Source organism: Molothrus ater, chromosome 14, assembly GCF_012460135.2.
Source record: "Molothrus ater isolate BHLD 08-10-18 breed brown headed cowbird chromosome 14, BPBGC_Mater_1.1, whole genome shotgun sequence".
In the NCBI taxonomy this organism is placed as follows: domain Eukaryota; kingdom Metazoa; phylum Chordata; class Aves; order Passeriformes; family Icteridae; genus Molothrus; species Molothrus ater.
This window is the reverse complement of record NC_050491.2, coordinates 10,871,589-10,888,720: the sequence shown is the minus strand read 5'-3', so window position 1 is coordinate 10,888,720 and position 17,132 is coordinate 10,871,589. Positions and strand designations below refer to the sequence as shown.

General features: G+C 45.0%; 2 protein-coding genes across 4 annotated transcripts; one reads left to right on the top strand and one right to left on the bottom strand.

Moving 5' to 3' along the window:
* Nucleotides 1-32: 32 nt before the first annotated feature.
* On the bottom strand, nt 33-6,236 carry NKAP (NFKB activating protein). The gene is made up of 9 exons (XM_036402392.2): nt 5,839-6,236; nt 5,395-5,475; nt 4,968-5,041; nt 4,632-4,751; nt 3,983-4,028; nt 3,486-3,601; nt 3,261-3,336; nt 2,653-2,802; nt 33-1,355 (listed from the first exon to the last, which is right to left on the bottom strand). The coding sequence occupies exons 1-9, from the start codon at nt 6,078-6,080 to the stop codon at nt 1,181-1,183; spliced, it is 1,080 nt and encodes a 359-aa protein (XP_036258285.1). The 5' UTR covers nt 6,081-6,236; the 3' UTR covers nt 33-1,180.
* On the top strand, nt 6,166-16,764 carry ZBTB33 (zinc finger and BTB domain containing 33). 3 transcript variants are annotated; one of them, XM_036402337.2, is made up of 2 exons: nt 6,166-6,287; nt 11,811-16,764. In XM_036402337.2, the coding sequence occupies exons 1-2, from the start codon at nt 6,260-6,262 to the stop codon at nt 13,850-13,852; spliced, it is 2,070 nt and encodes a 689-aa protein (XP_036258230.1). In that variant the 5' UTR covers nt 6,166-6,259; the 3' UTR covers nt 13,853-16,764. The 3 variants fall into 3 exon arrangements, with proteins under 3 accessions (XP_036258230.1, XP_036258231.1, XP_036258232.1); XM_036402338.2 differs by lacking the exon at nt 6,166-6,287 and adding an exon at nt 9,349-9,682; XM_036402339.2 differs by lacking the exon at nt 6,166-6,287 and adding an exon at nt 10,087-10,106.
* The last annotated feature ends 368 nt before the right edge of the window (nt 16,765-17,132 follow it).

The window sequence follows — 17,132 nt, the reverse complement described above, 5'->3', positions numbered from 1 at the left end:
TTTGCTGTTTGTGAATGCCAGGTCTGTGGAACTCCAGGGAAAACATTATAGGACTTTTATTTTCTTGATACAAATATAAAAGACATCTCTGTTGCTAGACTTAGAGAAAAAAAAAATAAATTAGGAGAACAAAAAAAGAAACAACCCATCTCTAAAACCCATTTTGTTTTAAGAAACATTTGAGAAAAAGAAGTTCCAGGAGATATGTTTGGAAATATGCAGTTGAATCAACGATAACCATCACATAAGCACTGCCTGAGCAAAGCCTCCAAGCACAGTTTAAAGCAAGCCATGTAATACTGCTGAAACAGACCAAAGTAAAATACTACAGGAGTTAAAACAAGGGTTTAATCTAGAACACTTCCATAAACAAAAACATTTCAAATAAATTGAAAGATACATCCTTGTTACCACCTGTGTACATCCAGGGGTTCCAATCACTGCACCCCACTGCACTGATGCCTATGTATAACATAGGAGAAAAAGAAGCAAGCAACTCAGTTCTTCACCATGTGTTTCAGTGATTGAATATCAGACCCTCCTACTACTGTTACTTTACACCTCAGTTGCCATCTGCTTGCTCTAAAGTAACTGAAGCCCATCTGTATTAAATTACAAACTAATTTACAAAATATGTACATGTCTGGTTTGAATCACAAACCAAACTCAACTGTTTTGAGGAAAAGCCTAAATTTAAAAGACTTGTGAAAAAATAGTGGACTGTTCTGGATCTTAAAACAGGAACTCAGGAGTTCCTTCATTTTTACTACTGGTGCTAGTAGCTTGTTAACGGTCTTTCCCAAGCTAAATGATCCTATGATTAATAAAAATAAATGGAATAAAAAAATCAACTTATAGACATTAGGTAACAAAACCTTCCCATGGGATCCTTTGGCTTGTCGGATTCAAAGCACGTGCAGAACATTGACACCTCTGATCCTCCCCGCCTGTTCCTGCCATGTAGCCTTTCTCTTTACAGGGATTCCTTGTAGATGGTAAACAAACCATCCAAGAAAATCTGATGAAAATAACTCTGTTTCCTTGACACAAGTAATCCACTCCTGAGGCTTGGCCCTGTTGGGTGAAAGGTGCTGCAGCACCTGCAGCTTTCTTCAAATCACAGCTGGACTGCATTAGCTGCCATGCAGTGCAAGCTATGGTGTACAGCTCAAATGAAGGATTACTTTTCCTCTTTGCCTTTAGTCTTTCTATAGACCATCTCTCGAAAGCTTGCAAGGATCTTATTCTCTCGTTTCCTCCTCTCCTCCTGGTTGAAGGATGCCAGAGCTCTCTTTTCATCTGCGCTGTAGATCTGGTTCTCTTTCCGCAGCCGCACAGCTTCCATGCGCCGGTGCCTGTGGGGGAACAGGGGTACATCAGCTGTGCCCTGGCACAGCTTCCAGCCATCAACAGCCCTGAATGTGTTCAGGGGCTTTAAATAAAGATACTGAAGTACCAAGGGCCTGAACAACAGGTCCTGAGCCAAAGTTGACCTCTAGATGAACCTCCCAACAAAATGTTATATTTGTATCCACTCACTAAGGTAATATCCATGATCATTAGTGAAACATGCAGTGTGATAAGAATATACTTGTCTTTCTGCATTTAGAAACCAGACAAAGGCATGAAATCAGGCATCTGGCCTTGTTTGAAGGTATATGATCAAAGCCAGCTTCCTTGGTTCCTCCTTGAGCCCTGGCCAGGTTGTGGGTGGAACCCAGGAGGAGGATGAAACCAGATGTTCCTGCACTAGAAGTTGTGTAAGCTTGTTTATTCTACAGTCTAAAAGCTGGGCCCTCTCACAGTAAAGATGGAGGCCTTGCGTACAGGTGGACACACCATGTAGGAATTCCCAGGAATGGTTCTCCAATCCTTTGCTGTGACTGGGGCTCCCCAGCTCATGTGCAGATCTGAATGATGGTAAAGTATTAGGGTAACTGGTGATGTATCTTTCTTAATCACTCTAGGCAATCTTGTGCAGTAATGATTAGGTGAATTACTTAGCTTATCCTTTGTAATTCTTTGCAGTTTTGCACTGTAGAAAATTCACTGTAGCAAATTATACTTAGTCCTTGAAGTTGGTATCTGAATCTTTTGTGCTGACCCTGCCAACTGGCAAAACAGGTACCTAAACTAGATAATCCAAACTGCACACTAACCTTCCCAGGATGGAGTGTGGCACTGCAAGGAACTGATTTCTGGGGATGTCTGTTCTCAGGCAGTTAGCCAGAAGCTTCCCCTACCCCCAGGGTGTCAGCTGCTGGCTCACTAAAATTTAAGTGAGGTTCCTGCTGGTCATAGAGAAAAAAGTGCAGCCAACCTCTCACACATTGATTTGTCTCCTGCTGAAGGGCCAGCGCATCCCTAGGGCTGTCCAAAAAGAGCACTTTTGAGCCACCTGACACAAGCACCTCTTCATTTGAAATAATTAGAAGGGTATTGCTTATGAAGAACTTTTGCTCTTGAGGAGAAAGTGTCTTTGAAAAACTCACTATCCATCCCTAGAGCGATGGAGAGCTTAGTGTAGATTATTGCAAGTAGAGCACCTCCTCCATGCTTGCAAGCAGAGCTTTGAAGCAGTCTTCTGTTCAGCCAACAGAGAAAACAGCTCTTGAAAATTCCACTGAACCATTGCCATCATCAAAACCATACCTGCTGCCACTCATGACATAACCAGAGCTCTCAAATGAAGCGATCTCTTCACTGGTCAAGCCGATTTCACCTCTGCGGGGAATGCGCTTCCCTGCTTTGACGTACTCTGCCATGGCTGCACCTTCCCCGGGCAGGAGGGCATGGCCATAGCTAAAAAACAAGAGTGGTGATGTCAGTAGCTTCAGATAGAGAGAGCTTGAGCTAAACATCCAAATTCCCTCTTCACTACTATATACAGCTGCATTTTTAAACACTTTCTTATTCATTCCCACATATTGACCTGTTTCTTCCTTATGGCAACACTAGCAACAGTATCTTACATTATCAGCTCATTCTGATGACACTACAAAGTCACAATACTGCCGACCTTTAGAATAAAGGCACTTACAATTGATTTTTCTAGGAATCAAGGCTAAAAAGCATAAACCAGACTCTTCTACCCCAGTTCAGGCCAGGGGAAAGCCTAGCACCACTAGAACCAGCCTGTGAATTTCTGGCACAGCATTTCTCCCTCTGCATGCATTATTGTTGCAACAGCCCTTTTGAACAGTAACTTTCACACTTCATTTACTTGATTTGATCAAGTACCATTAGAGCTGGCTACTCACTTCAAAGGCCTATCATCCTGAGATGCGTGAGTTTTGGGAGCCTCTGGTCCAATCAAACTATCAGCTTCAGTATTTTCTGCAACAATCAAATAATGAGGAAGATTAATCTTGTGTCCATTGTTCTTTGTTATCAGAAGGGTTACACAGGTCAGCAACACCTAACAACAAATCCACAAAAAGGACATCAAGAAGTTTCCACCCAAGTTTAAAGTCAGGTGAACCTACTTGACCTCTCTATCCAGAGATCATCCCCTTGAAGCATTTCATCATCGGAATCTTCGCTGCTTGAATCACTGGATTCCTTCCTGCTCTTCTTAGCTTTCTTTTTCTTATACTTCTTCCTGCGATAAAGCCAGACAGACATGCTATTTATCAAAATTTAAGATTAAAGAAGGTGCTTGGAATCATACTCAAATAATTAGTTTCTCAAGGCAACTTCCACCTATAGGAAGAATGGCTGTCTGCTGTTTCATACTTTGCAGCAAAGCCGAGACAATATATATGTTCTGTTTTAACTTTCACAGAGTGTTAGAAAGTGGCTCTACAGGGAGTTGTTTGTGCTGCACAATTGTGTAGATTTAAATAAAATCCATCAAATTAATATTATTTGCCAGCTCTTGCAAATTACCCAAGGTCCTCAGGCTCCCTCAGGTCCTGTGAAGAAAACTGAGCCACCCTCCAGCCAACAACAGCCAAAATGACACAGCAACCATGACACTTACTTTTTGTTCTTCTTTTTCTTCTTCTTGCTTTTCTTTTTATCTTCATCTGAAAAAAGAAAGTGTATATATTATCAAAAAGAAATTATTAGTTTTAACTAAGTGGCTTACTGCCCTGTGAATAACATGTCATGCCTTTTACAGCCCCAGTGTTCATGGAGCTGTGGGCTCTTTGACTCTTTCAACCCTAACCCTAAGCCCTAGCCCTAATCCAAAGTCAATAATATAGGTTTTCCAGGTCAGAAATATGTAGATGTAGAATGCTGGGGCCTTGCTGGGATTGTCTTGGCATGCCTTTTCCAGTCCCAGTGCTCTTGGAGCCGAAGGCTCTTTTATTCTCTCAACACTAAGTCTAACCACTCCCCTAACCCTACTGCTAAGAATTACACTAACCACTACCCCTACCAATTAACCTAACCACTACCCTAACCCTGAGCCTATTCCCAGCACTAACTGCCTCCACCAGAATGCCCCAGTACACCCCCTGATAGGACATGTTTATACTGGGAAAGCGTTAGTAGAAAGCTCCCTACAGTACTGGTTGTATGAGAACATATCAAACAGATCTCTGGCATGAGAGGCCCAGTGGATGCTAAATTCAGAAATCCCCTTTCCTGAGGTCAGACTGCAAGCTGAAACCCTCTTGTCTTACCACTGGAGTTCTGCTCAGACTCTGAGTCACTGTCGCTGTCCTCAGAATGTTTCCTGCGCCTTCTTTTGGATGCTTTACGTTTCTTCTTTTGTTTTTTCTTCTTCTTTTTCTTCTTTTCCTCTAGAATGTTTTCAAACATAACATTAGAGAACAAAGAGCATCTAGTTCCATATATATTCCCTAATCTTCCCCAAGCAATGCTCTCCTTTGAGCTGGAGCCCACCCCAGCCACTTCCACCCATCTAAGCCAGGGAACCTCCTGCAAGCAGCAGCAGCAGATTCTAAACCACAATAGCTTCCCATTTTCAAAAAAGCTGTGCAAGCCAAACAAAATACCTTCTGAGCTGGAATCCGAAGAACTACTCTTAGATTTTGCCTCTTCATCTTCTACCGGTGTGTGCTCATCAGAACTGGATAAAATAACAGTTTGCTACTTAAAATTTGTTTTGTTGTACTCAAGATCAAAGGTATACATATGACCAAAGACATTTTGAGTCAACCTTTGCAAGGGAGTAAAATATTAAAGAGCTAATTTAGAACCACAACACAACAGTCACCTGATCTACGATAAATCACATACTGCATAATTGGTATGTTGGAATTATTTGGTTGAAAAAATACTAGTCTCATTGCGTTGCTTCAGAAAAGAAGGGATACAATAAGTATTGTGACACCATGACTAATGCAGGGATAAAGCATTTTTATAAACTGAACTGATATGTCATTAATATTATAAAAAACATGAAGAAAGAATATGCCTTACTCTGGGTCAGGAACTTTTGGTGACAGTCCCCAGACTTCAGGTGCCCCCAGTTCTCCAATTCTCTCTCTCTCATTGAGTCTTCTGTAAAGGAAAACACCGTCACTGGCGCCTACTTTGCAACACCCAGCACACAAACATTTAAAGTCCTACACGTCAGTGTATCTAATCGCCTGAATCAGCGGCAGGAAGGATAAGAAACAACTCGCAGCAAGGAGCAAGCTCGCAGGGGCGGTCTGGCAGCAAAGCTCCGCGCACTGCGGAGGATCGGCGGTAGCAGCTGGTACCCCCTTCCAGCCGAGCTCCGTGCCGTCCCCCCGGGACGGAGAGCCCGTGAGGGGACCGAGAGTCCGTGACGGGGCCGTACGGAACCAGGCCCGGCCGCACCCGCGGCACCTGGCCCTCCCGGGAGCGGGGCCCGGCAGGGCAGGCCCGACCCGCGCTCACCTCTGCCGCAGGATCTCCTCCTTCTCCTTCTCGTAGTACTCGGGCCATTTGCCGTGGTGGTGGTGCCCGTGGTGCGCGGAGGAGCGCGGCGCGCCGGGGCTGCGGGAGCGGCTGCGGCTCCGCCGGTGGCTCAGGCGCCTCGGGCCATTGCGCTCGCGGGACCGGGAGCGGGACCGGGAGCGGCGGCCGCGGCGCTCGGAGCTGGCGGCGGGCGGGGAGCGGGAGCGGGACGCGGGCGCCATGGCGGAAGCGGAGGGGCTTCCGGCGGCTTCCGGTGCCCTCCCGGCCGGGCGGGAGCGGGGCGGGAGCGGGGCGGCCCCGCCCGTGGGGTCACCGCCCCACCCGCGCGGCCGGCAACGCGGCGGCGGTGGCGGCGGCGGCGGCTCCTCCTTTTGTGCCCCGCGGCGGCCGCCCGGCAGCGATGGACGCGCGCACAGCGGCGGCGGAAGGTGAGGCACCGACGGGGCGCGAGCTGCGGGCGGGGGGCGGTGGCGGCGCGGGCCCGGCTCCGCCCCGCTCCGCGGGCACCGGCGCGGGGCCGCGGCCCCGGGAGCTGTCCAGGGCGGGCCGGCAGCAGCACCGCCCCGCGGACAGCTCACCGTGCCCGGCGGGGTTCCCCCTCCCTGCCCGGGCCCGGCGCCGCCTGACACGGCCCGGCCCGGCAAGGCCCGGTCTCGGTGTTCGGGCGCCCGGCGCCTCCCAGCGCGGCCTGACACGGCGCTGGCGCCGTCCCGCTGCGGCGGCTCGGGGCAAAGCTGACAGGACGAGAGGAAACGACCCCGAGTTGCGTCAGGCGAAGTTTAGGTTGGGTATTAGGAAATTTTTTTCATGGGAAAGGTTATCAAGCACAGGAATAGGCTGCCCGGCGAAGTGGTGGAGTCAGCATCCCCGGAAATGTTAAAAACCCTGTGGAGGTGGCAGTTAAGGACATGGTTTGATGGTGAACATGTGGCTGGCGCTGGGTTCACGGTTGGAGTTGATGATCTTAAGTCTTTTCCTTAACCTTTATCTACAAAGATGATACAAATTATGTATTCAGATAAGACACCCACTCTTCTGTGAGCGCCCTTCCCCCTCAGGTTTGACCACGTTGCCACGGAGCTTTCTTAAATGAACCCGAGTTTGTGCTCAGCTCTGGAAGTGCAGTGTAACACGGCTGGGTCTGGCCAGCTCGGGTAAACGGGACATTTTGGACAGCTGCTCCACCCTGGGAAACCCATGCTGGTTTATGCTGTGTAGAAATTATGTCAAGGTATGCCAGCTCTTTTTCACAAATTAAACGGTATTTTAGCTCCCAAACCTACCATAAGCAGCATAAAAATTTTTGCAAGATGGAAGAAGCCTATTTAAATTGTGTATTTTTTTGGGTGCAAAGAACCACATGCATAACAGGGAGGGAAAAGATTTCCCAGAGATTGTCTATGTGTGTGGTGTTACTGCCACCTGTGTCTGTGTGGGCACAGCCCAGTTTCTCCCTTCTTTGGATTATTTTGACAAACTAATTTTAAATGATTTTAGATCTGACTAAATGGTGACTAAAACATCTGCCTCAGGAGCACTCTGCACCTGTGTTAGCTAATATTGTTAGGTGACTTGAAGTGCACAAGTTATAATGTCATGCAGTACATAAGAGCATCTACAACAACTACTAATGTCAGTAAAAGGATCACTGGACTCTTAATTCAGTTATATGAGGCTTTATATAATGGGATTGGCAGGAGAAATACTCTCAGAGATTTGTTCAAGGCACAAACAGTGGAAATTTGTATTTTAGAGTCAGAAGCAGTGATGTTTTATTTGAAATTCCCACAGTGGAAGAATATTTCTGTCCTTAAAGGTAGTCTTAGGTAGGATAATACTGAATTTCAATTTTATTGAAAACCCTTTACTGTTCTGCTTATAAAGTTTAATTTACTTTAATGTAAAATACATGTTTTCATGATGAAGAATGTTACTATGTTACTTTGTTTCTCAAATTTTTCAGCTCTTTAAAAAAAATTTCTATTCTCACAAAGTGGGTTTTTTAAAAACAAAAGAGCTTCTCAAACTGCTTAATTGAAAACTTGTTACTGAATTGCATACTCTTTTGTCTTCTTGCAAAAGCCTGCACATAAATTTCTTTAAATTTGTACTTCATATTTTCAGAGCCTCCATCCCAAAGTTTTTTTGATCACTTCTATACATTAAGATAAAAGTTGCTATTGGGTCTCTTATTTTTTCAGTTCCAAAAGACGACATGTAGTTCTGTATCCTAGATGTTTCTTGTCAGTATCTTAGATAAAATGGTTCTTTTATATTGGTATTTACATTGTAAGATTTTATGTGACTTGAATCACCAAACACTTTCTTGGCTTATCTAAACATAAAAGTGGAAAAAACAGCCTCTAAAATAGGAGATGCATGTTGACAAAAAAAAAATGCACATTGAAATTCAGCTTTGAGGTGCAGCAAGATGGTGACAGCTTCAGTCAAACTGGCTGAGCTGGGGAGAGCATTTTCTGTGCCCTGACTGCAGCAATGTGACAGGGGGTTCAGATTTTATGTCTGACAGAAGGAGTTGCCATAGAGAAAAGCTGCTGTGAGAAAGGTAAAAGCCAAGGAGATGGTGCAGCTCTCCCAGCAGCTTTTAAATCAGGCAGCATTTCTGTGCCTCAGAATAAGTGGTTCAAACCTGATTTTTGAGATCTGGTGATGCTTCAGGAGCAGGGATCCTTCCAAGTCAGTGCTCATCTGTAGCTGTAAATATTCCTGTTAGTTTTTTAGTATGGGAAGAAGCAGTGAGAAGAAAAGTCCTTAAAGCTGGAGGATGAAAGGCTAAGAAATTGTTTAATTTGGGCCATCACACATTTTTGGAGGAGGAAAAAAGCACTGGATTAAATATTAAAACAATTATAGTATTATTTTCATTTAATGTAGCCGCCTGTTTAAAAATTATGAAGAACCTGTATCAAAGGAGAAGAGAATTGAAGGGTCATATGAGGAAGAAAAGCCTATGTTTTCCCTGATGAGTGTGTTCTATTTATCCTCATCCAATTGACTCTCTGGTAAAACCTATAAATAAACAGAAACTGCTTTTGTAACATTTAAAATCTGAAGGCTCACCTCAAAAAGGAACTTTTGTTACTAACTACACAAATACAGGGAGCCTGGCAGGTGATTTTCTTGCTAGAAGAAAGATTATTATTCTTGCTAGAAGAAAGATTATTATGTATTTCTTGCTCATAAACCTAGGGAGGACCATTTCATTGCTGATTTATGAGGTGAAGGATTGCAGTCATGTCTGCCAGTGGCTGTGGCCTGTTACGTTTTTCGTTGAACTTGACAGAACATTTATTCTTGTCAAAGTTTTTGAATCTTAAGAAAAATCAGGAACCCCTGTGGTTCAAGTCCACAGAATGCATAGGGAAAAAAAAAAAAAGGAACAAATCAGTAACCAAAGACGCAAAATATCTTTTATGATCTTGGTGTTCTTGGAGCATTCCTGAACAGAAAGAGTTTCCAAGAGGCTGCGCTGCGGATGTGTCACTTTGGTGGCCACGTGTCGCACGGGCATTTAAGTCATTTTGGTCAAAGGCACTTTGTGTCAAAGCCGTGCATGTCCGTACAGTGCTGGCAGAGTCTAACACGTGTCTCTGTGGCGCAGAGGATTCCAAACAAATGCTCCCGCAGCAGGAGCAGGGGGGGCTTTGAGCTCAGGTGTGGGTGTGAGCTCCCCTCGGAGCCGGGCGGAGGTGCCGGCTGCGTCAGCGTTGGCAGAGCAGCGCCGATACCCCCGGGAAGGAAATGACACTCAGCGGCAAATAGCGTCTGCACGGCCCTATCCACACGCTCAGCCGCAGGGCAGGTGCCGGGCTTTGCCGCCGCCGGGACGCGGGGGAGCCGGGAGCCCGGCGGGAATTGCCGAGGCCGCAGCAAGGCCCGTGTGCGGGACCCGGGGCGTCCCACGGCCTGCGCTGGAGCGGGGTCGGGGCCGCACGCTCGGCACCTCGGCAGGCGGCCTCCTGCAGGCGGCGGGCGGTGTGCGGGCGGTGCGTCCCAGGCGGTGTCCGGAGCCCCGCGGCCTCGGGGCTGCTGCCGGCGGCGGGAGCGCGGGGCGGGCCCGGCCCGGTCGGGAGCGGCGGGAGCGCGGCCCGGCCCCGCCCCGGCCCGACGGTTCCCGAGGCCGCTCGGGTCAGAGCCGAGGGCAGCGCCGGCAGCGCCCTCCGGCGGCGGTGCGGCGGGTCCGGAGGTGCGGGAGGCGGCGGGGCCGCGGCCGGAGCGCGGCGCAGGTAACGCGGGCTCGGCGGGCTCGGCTGCCCCTCTCGCCCCGCTGGGGGCTCAGCACGGCTCGGGGAGCGGCGGAGGGGCCGCCCGTCAGCCCGGGCCCGGTGCTGCCAGGCCGCTCCCCGGGCCCGCCGCTGTCAGCGCCGCCGCTCCCGCTCGGCCTCCGGCCGCGGACCGGCCGCTGCTGCCCCGGCGGCGGCTCCGCTCGGAGCGCGGCTCTCACGGCCGGGCCCCCCGGGGTCGCGGGGCAGCCGGGCGGGACGCGCTCCCCGGGCTGGCGAGCGGCGGCCGCGGGACTCCGGCATCGGCGTCTCATCCGGCCCGGCCCGGCCCGGCCCGGCCCGGCCTGGCCTGCGGAAATAAAAGTTTTACGGATAAAATTAGAGCCCGTGGCTCGCTATTCTGTATTTTGATGTTGCTTTTTGCGGCTTATTGGGGGGCTTTGATTGGGCAGTGATAGCAGATAGGTTACTTTGACTTAGCAGATATGTTTTGCTATGGTGCTGCTTTAGTGCCTCAGTTTGACATACATAGCCTTGCAAATACATGATATGGGGTTAAAAAAAGTTTATTTTTCTGAGGAAAGAAAAGTTTATTTTTCTGGGGAAGGAAGTGCACTATCCATAGTGTTTTCATTAACTCAGTTGACTGGTAATATGCAGACACACAGATAGATTCTGGTGTCTGGCCATAAATAACTTCATGGTATTGGGCTTTCTCATAACAATCCATGGAATAATTCACAATTAAAAATAAATTACTAATAATGTTTAAAGCTGCTTTCGGGACCCAAAGCTTCCATCTTCTTGGTTTTACAATTAACCTTGAAGCCATTTATTATATTGAACAATAGTTTTTGAGAAATAAAAGAATTAAAAGACACTTAAAAGTATATCAAGGGAATCGCAGAAGTTAATAAATAGCCTAAAATACACTGTTAGGGAGCCCTAACTTTGATCAGATATCTAGATAAGTTAATACATAATCCAAAAAAAACCACTGAAGAAACTTTGGAATTAGAATATTTGAAGAGAAAAGCAGAAATGGAAGCCAATAAGTTAAAGTGACCTGCCAAGCCGTTAGAATCAAGCCAAGTACAACAGTAACTTCTGCCCAAGCCATGGAAAGACATGCCAAGAATAACAGGAAACTGCCCAAATTAGGAAAAGCTTAAAATTTAACTAAGGAAGACCAAGAATTCCCGGAAGACTCCGCCTGTACTCCTGCCTACCTATGAATATGCATGTAATAATGATGTAATCCTTCTTCAAAATTGTATAAAAACCTGCTTTTGCTGTACATAATGCAGAAATCCATTTAGCGATTTCTCCAACGCGTTGCCAATAAATACCTCCTGCCTATAGACCTCAAATCCAGTCTCTGGGCAGCTTAGTCTCGCCTTTTGGGGCAAAATTCGGCATCAACCTTACTTGCTGTTGCTTAGGATGAGGTGTTGTTTCTTTGCTCCTCACCTTGTAAGAGCAGAGGATATATTCAGAATTCCACTTACCTTGTGGAGAAGAGGAAAGGACAAACAACAATAAGAAACAAATTTGCAGAGTGCAGTAGCACATAATCTTCTGAACAGTATCTCAGATTTGTTTTTTCCTAAAGAAGGAGTAGACAGTAAATATGTGAATGTTGTTATGCGGTTAAAACTGTAAATCTGCATTTTTACTAATTCGATATCTTTTGCTTTCCTTTTGTAGGAATGGAGGGGAAAAAACTTATTTCTGCAACAGACACACAATATTCTAGTGTGCTCCTTCAGTCTTTGAATGAACAACGTGGCCATGGACTTTTTTGTGATGTTACAGTCATTGTGGAAGACCGGAAATTTCGAGCTCACAGAAACATCCTTTCAGCCTCAAGCACATATTTTCACCAGCTTTTCTCAGTGGCTGGTCAAGTGGTTGAATTGAGCTTTGTTAGAGCAGAAATTTTTGCAGAAATTCTCAATTATATTTATAGTTCCAAAATAATCAGTGTCCGGTCTGATTTACTTGATGAACTGATTAAATCAGGGCAGGAGCTGGGTGTTAAATTCATAGCTGATCTGGGCATCCCTCCAGCTGAAGGCAAGAATGTGCCCAGCGAGGTCAAAGACAGTGCTTCAAAATCTTCAGCTTCTAGTCCAAATCAAAGAGATGCTGAAACACAGGTGACTGTAATCAGGCCAGAGGGTCAAGAGGCAGCAGATGGGATGCCAGTTATAACACAGTCATTCTCCTTACATGGCATAGAATATGAGACTACAAAAATTACAGTGAGCGATTCAGATGAGGAGGATGATGATGTCATTTTTTGTTCTGAGATCGTTCCTCCAAAAGAATGTACTAAAGACAAAAATGCTGCAAGCCAGAACCAGCCTTGCTCAAGTCCAGCTGGAGCTTCTGACCAAAAATCCTGTGGCAGTGGTGGCTCTCCCCATTTGACAAACAGCCCAGCAGCTCAGAACCTCACTTTGTCTGCCACTCAGCTGAGCCCGAGCCAAACACAGTCAGGTGCTGAATCATTTGCCTCGGCAACGCCGCAGCATTTTACTCCTAATATCATCGTGCTGAACAAGCCTCTGCTTAACTCCTCACTCGGTACCAGCTCCTTGCATCAAACACATGTCACTCCTACAATTAATTTACTTGAGGAGAACCAGCAGCCATCCAATAATGGCTCCGTAACTGAAGTGGAAGCAACGGCTGTTGATGATGAAGAGGTTGTTGAAGATGATGTCGATATCATCAGCTCCTCTAGTCCTGGTTTGGTCAGCAACAGCTCTTTGGTTCAGCAATCTTCTGTTCCTAAGGCAGGGAGCACTGAAGGATCAGGTGTACAGAAAAAACAGGTTGTTACATTTTCCCAAGAGCCATCTACTAAAGCTGGAGAATTGAAAATAAAAATCTCAGATGTCCTTTCTGGAAGCAACAAGGAATTAAGTTCGGGTCTAACATCAAAGAATGTGGCAGATGGGCAGAAAATCATAACATTAGATACAGCAACTGAAATAGGAGGCTTATCCACAGGCTGTAAGGTGTATGCAAATATTGGCGAGGACACCTATGACATAGTCATCCCTGTGAAGGGTGACTCTGAGGAAGGGGAAGCCAAGCCCGATGACACACCCAAAAAGTCTGGTGAGGAATCTCCAAAGGGGAAACGCATGAAAGTGAAGCACGACGACCACTACGAGCTCATAGTGGACGGCAGAGTCTACTACATCTGCATCGTGTGCAAGAGGTCCTACGCGTGCCTGACCAGCCTGCGGAGACATTTCAACGTGCACTCCTGGGAGAAGAAGTACCCCTGTCGCTACTGTGACAAAGTCTTTGCCCTCGCAGAGTATCGCACCAAGCACGAACTGCACCACACCGGGGAGCGGAGGTACCAGTGCTTGACGTGCGGCAAATCTTTCATCAACTACCAGATCACCATCTCCCACATCAGATCCGTGCACAGCCAGGACCCCTCTGGGGACACCAAGCTGTACCGGCTGCACCCCTGCAGGTCCCTGCAGATCCGGCAGTACGCCTACATCAGCGACCGCCCCAGCAGCGTCCCGGGCATCAGCCAGGGGGGAGTTGTCTATCGGGTTGGCTCAGGGAAGGATGGCACTGAGGGAACAGCCTCCAACTCTCCAGCCAAACAAATCACCTGGGATGACATTTTCGTTCCACAGGGAAATGAAACGATTTTTAAACAAAACCCGTCAGAGGGAAGTACTGAATTTGAGTTTGTGATACCAGAATCTTACTGAAATCTTTGAAATGCTGGAAAAAAGGGTCCAGTGCAGGAGCATTGCAGCTGTTTTAACTGAACTGTTGAAATTGTAAAATCAAAGGTTAAAGTCAAAAGAAGTTGTTCTACCAAGTAACCAAATGGTAACACTTAGATGGACCATGTTAACTGCAGTGATTTGTGGAAGCAATTAATCAGAAAATTTACTTGAATAGAGAGTGAGACATTCTAAGGCGCTATCAGAGTTTTCAGATATGTTAAATTTGATCAAAACATGAGGACTTGTGGCTTGAAAATGTACAATTCCTTCTAAAGAGCTAGAAATATTTCTAAACTAATTAAGGTATTTCCTGTACCCATATTTACCATGTAAATCCTTTCTTTCATGTTAGCACTTTAATGCTGAATTCTGTTTAGATGTTAACCAAGAAAACAGTAAGATTTTTTCATCATAGTCTCTTGGTCATGGAACCATTTAAAAAAAATAATCCCACAACTCACATTTGTGAACAAGGGGCCAAAATACACGATCCCCTACTACACTGGAGTAGTCTGTTTTTGAGCTAGCATCCTAATTCTGCTTTTATAAATATTATGAATCATCTGTCTTCATGCAAAAAGTCTTGTCAACAAGCAATACTCAGTTAGGGCTAACTTGAACAAATTTTACTTACACTTGGCAGTGTGGTGAGCTAAGTATTCAGTGTTCTGGACCTTGTTATTTTACTCTTTTTGCATTGGGAAAAAACCAACCCTACAAAGCTGAATAGTGAAGAAGCTTAGAACACTTAGGAAGGAGATAATTTTACCTTACAGCTTGAGAAATATTGTTGCATTTTCTTACTGCTGGAGAAAATGCCAGTAATTAGTTTGATATAAAGTGCTGTTCCTTTTTTTTTCCACTTCAAGATGAAGGGCTTCAGTCCAGAATTTTGAAATGATAAAACTATTATTTGTTTTTAGCTGAAGACTTCTCAAAACTATGAGGCTGCTGAAGATCCTGTATGCCTGTTTGGCTAGATCTTCAAGTGTAACAGGGATTTGGATTTCACCCCACACTTGCCCCCATTTATACATTTTGGAAGATGAGGACTAAACCAACAACCAGAAAATACCCTTTATTCACCATGACCCAAAGTATAATTTCTTTGCAATTGTCTAGTTGTCAGGTGTTTCCAGGTTTGGGTTTATTATGTTGCCATTTTACTCTCCTTTCATTTGGTGCCTGTTTTAACAGTTAAAAGATGAATTAGATGTCCAACTTGATCAGGAAATGGTAGAGAAAAACAGCTGTTTGCTGGAGTCCTAGTTTAGCATTTCAGAGTTAGTGACTTGTTGAATTTTTGTAAATGGTAATATGAAAACTCGAGTTCTGGAGGTGACTGGGAAGGACTATTGTGCATAGTACTAGTTATGGAAACCTTTAATTGCTTAAATTGCAGTTACAGGTTTCTCTATTCTTTTTCATGTTTTAAGTTAGTATCTTGATTTTATGACTCTCAAAGGTTTTAGACACACAGTACTCTTCACAGAAAGGCACTTAAATGGGAAACAGTTCAAATCTAAGTTGACCTACAAAAACGATACCAGAAATCCATGTGAGCACCGATGGGAGGAGGATTTGTTTATGTGGTGCATGTGATGCTCAGCACTTCTCCTTTGTCAGCCAAGAACATGATATACCTGATTATTTCCAGATCATATTGCAGACCCCTTTGAATACAATGGGTCGTGCTTTAAATGTGGAGTGTAACTGAGGTGGCATTTCTGCAGGCACACATTTTCCTCATGGATGTGAGTGTGGATTGCCTGTGTTGCACAGCTGGCAGGTGCTGTGGTGGGACTTCCTCAACTTTGTGGAGACAAATGCAATGTTATTTTTGTTATTGATATGACACATGTTTAACCACAGAATAGTCTTGAGTTGGAAGGAACCCACAAGGATCATTGAGCCCAACTCTTAAGTAAATGGCCTGTGTTGGGATCTGGAGTTAAGCATACATTACAGAGTACAGAATTAAACGTAATGGCTATCACTATTTGCTGCTGATATATTTAAAACCTTAAATTAAACTGTGCCTAGTAAAGGTCTCTTTTTGGAGGAAAACTGGAAAATTAGGGCTTTGTAACTATTTTTGCTAGAAGACTCGTGCTTGCATGTGTCTCAGGGTCTTCAGTTTTCCTTGGAAGTGATTTTAATATCCAAAGTCCAGAGGTATGTAAAGCATTTCTTTAATTTCACTTCCAGTATTTATTGGTTTGGAAACATGTTAAATCCATTCTTTGAAAACTTTTTATGGGGCCATGAGTAAGCTTTTATATTTAGATTTCTGGCTATTGCACTTACATTTGTGTTTTTGTTTGTTTTTGTAAGCATTTAACTTCCATTTTAACTTAATGAAAAAACTTATGTAAATATTAAGAAATTGGCTTTGGGATGATGGAAGAAAAAGGTTGAATCTGACAAAGCATTTATATAGAAATGAAAAATTTCAACAGACTAAGGTAGCAAACCTCTCAGTCGTTTGTTATGCATATAAAACCATTTACAGATCTGCTGCAGAATATGGTAATGGTGGCTGCATCCTCACTGTCTGGTTTCTTTGGGGATACATACCATAACATTCCACTCTGTGAACTAAATAAATATTGAATAACATCTATTGCTTATTTATTTTGTTCTGTTAAGGCATGCAGCTTATAAAAAGATGCAGAAGCTGACAACTATATACATTGAATTCTGAGATCTACAGCTGTTGCCTAGGAAATGTTCCATGTGAACATTCCTTGGTTTCCCCAGTCTGTGGTGTATATAGTTGTACAGTCTTTCCTTAACATACTTTTTAAAGTTGTGTTCTACTTTTCATTAATCAACACGTGATATTAGTTTTAGAGCTTTCTATGGCAAAAATAAAAAAGTTTAATTCTCAAGGTGAGCACAGTATGTTTCTTTTTGATGACAACTCTGTTTCTACAGTCTAACACTTTTGTAGCTTCCTTTTCCATGTCTTTGGGAATAGCAGGGAACCCACTGTGGGGGGGAACAGGGCAAGGTGGTTTTATTTGTGCTTTAGTTTTGTTTGTTTGTTTTGATGCTGTTTAATTGGTTTTGTTGAACACTTTCCAAGAAAGCGAATCAGCTCAAGAACCCCAGTGTGCTGTGAGCTGAGTGCTGTGATAGATGGGGTGGATGGGAACTCTGAGACTGTGCAATACTCTGACCAACTGTGGCACTGCAAATGAGCTCAAAGTCAACAAAACCCTACCTAGGGACCAGTAAAACCTACGCAGGGACCAGT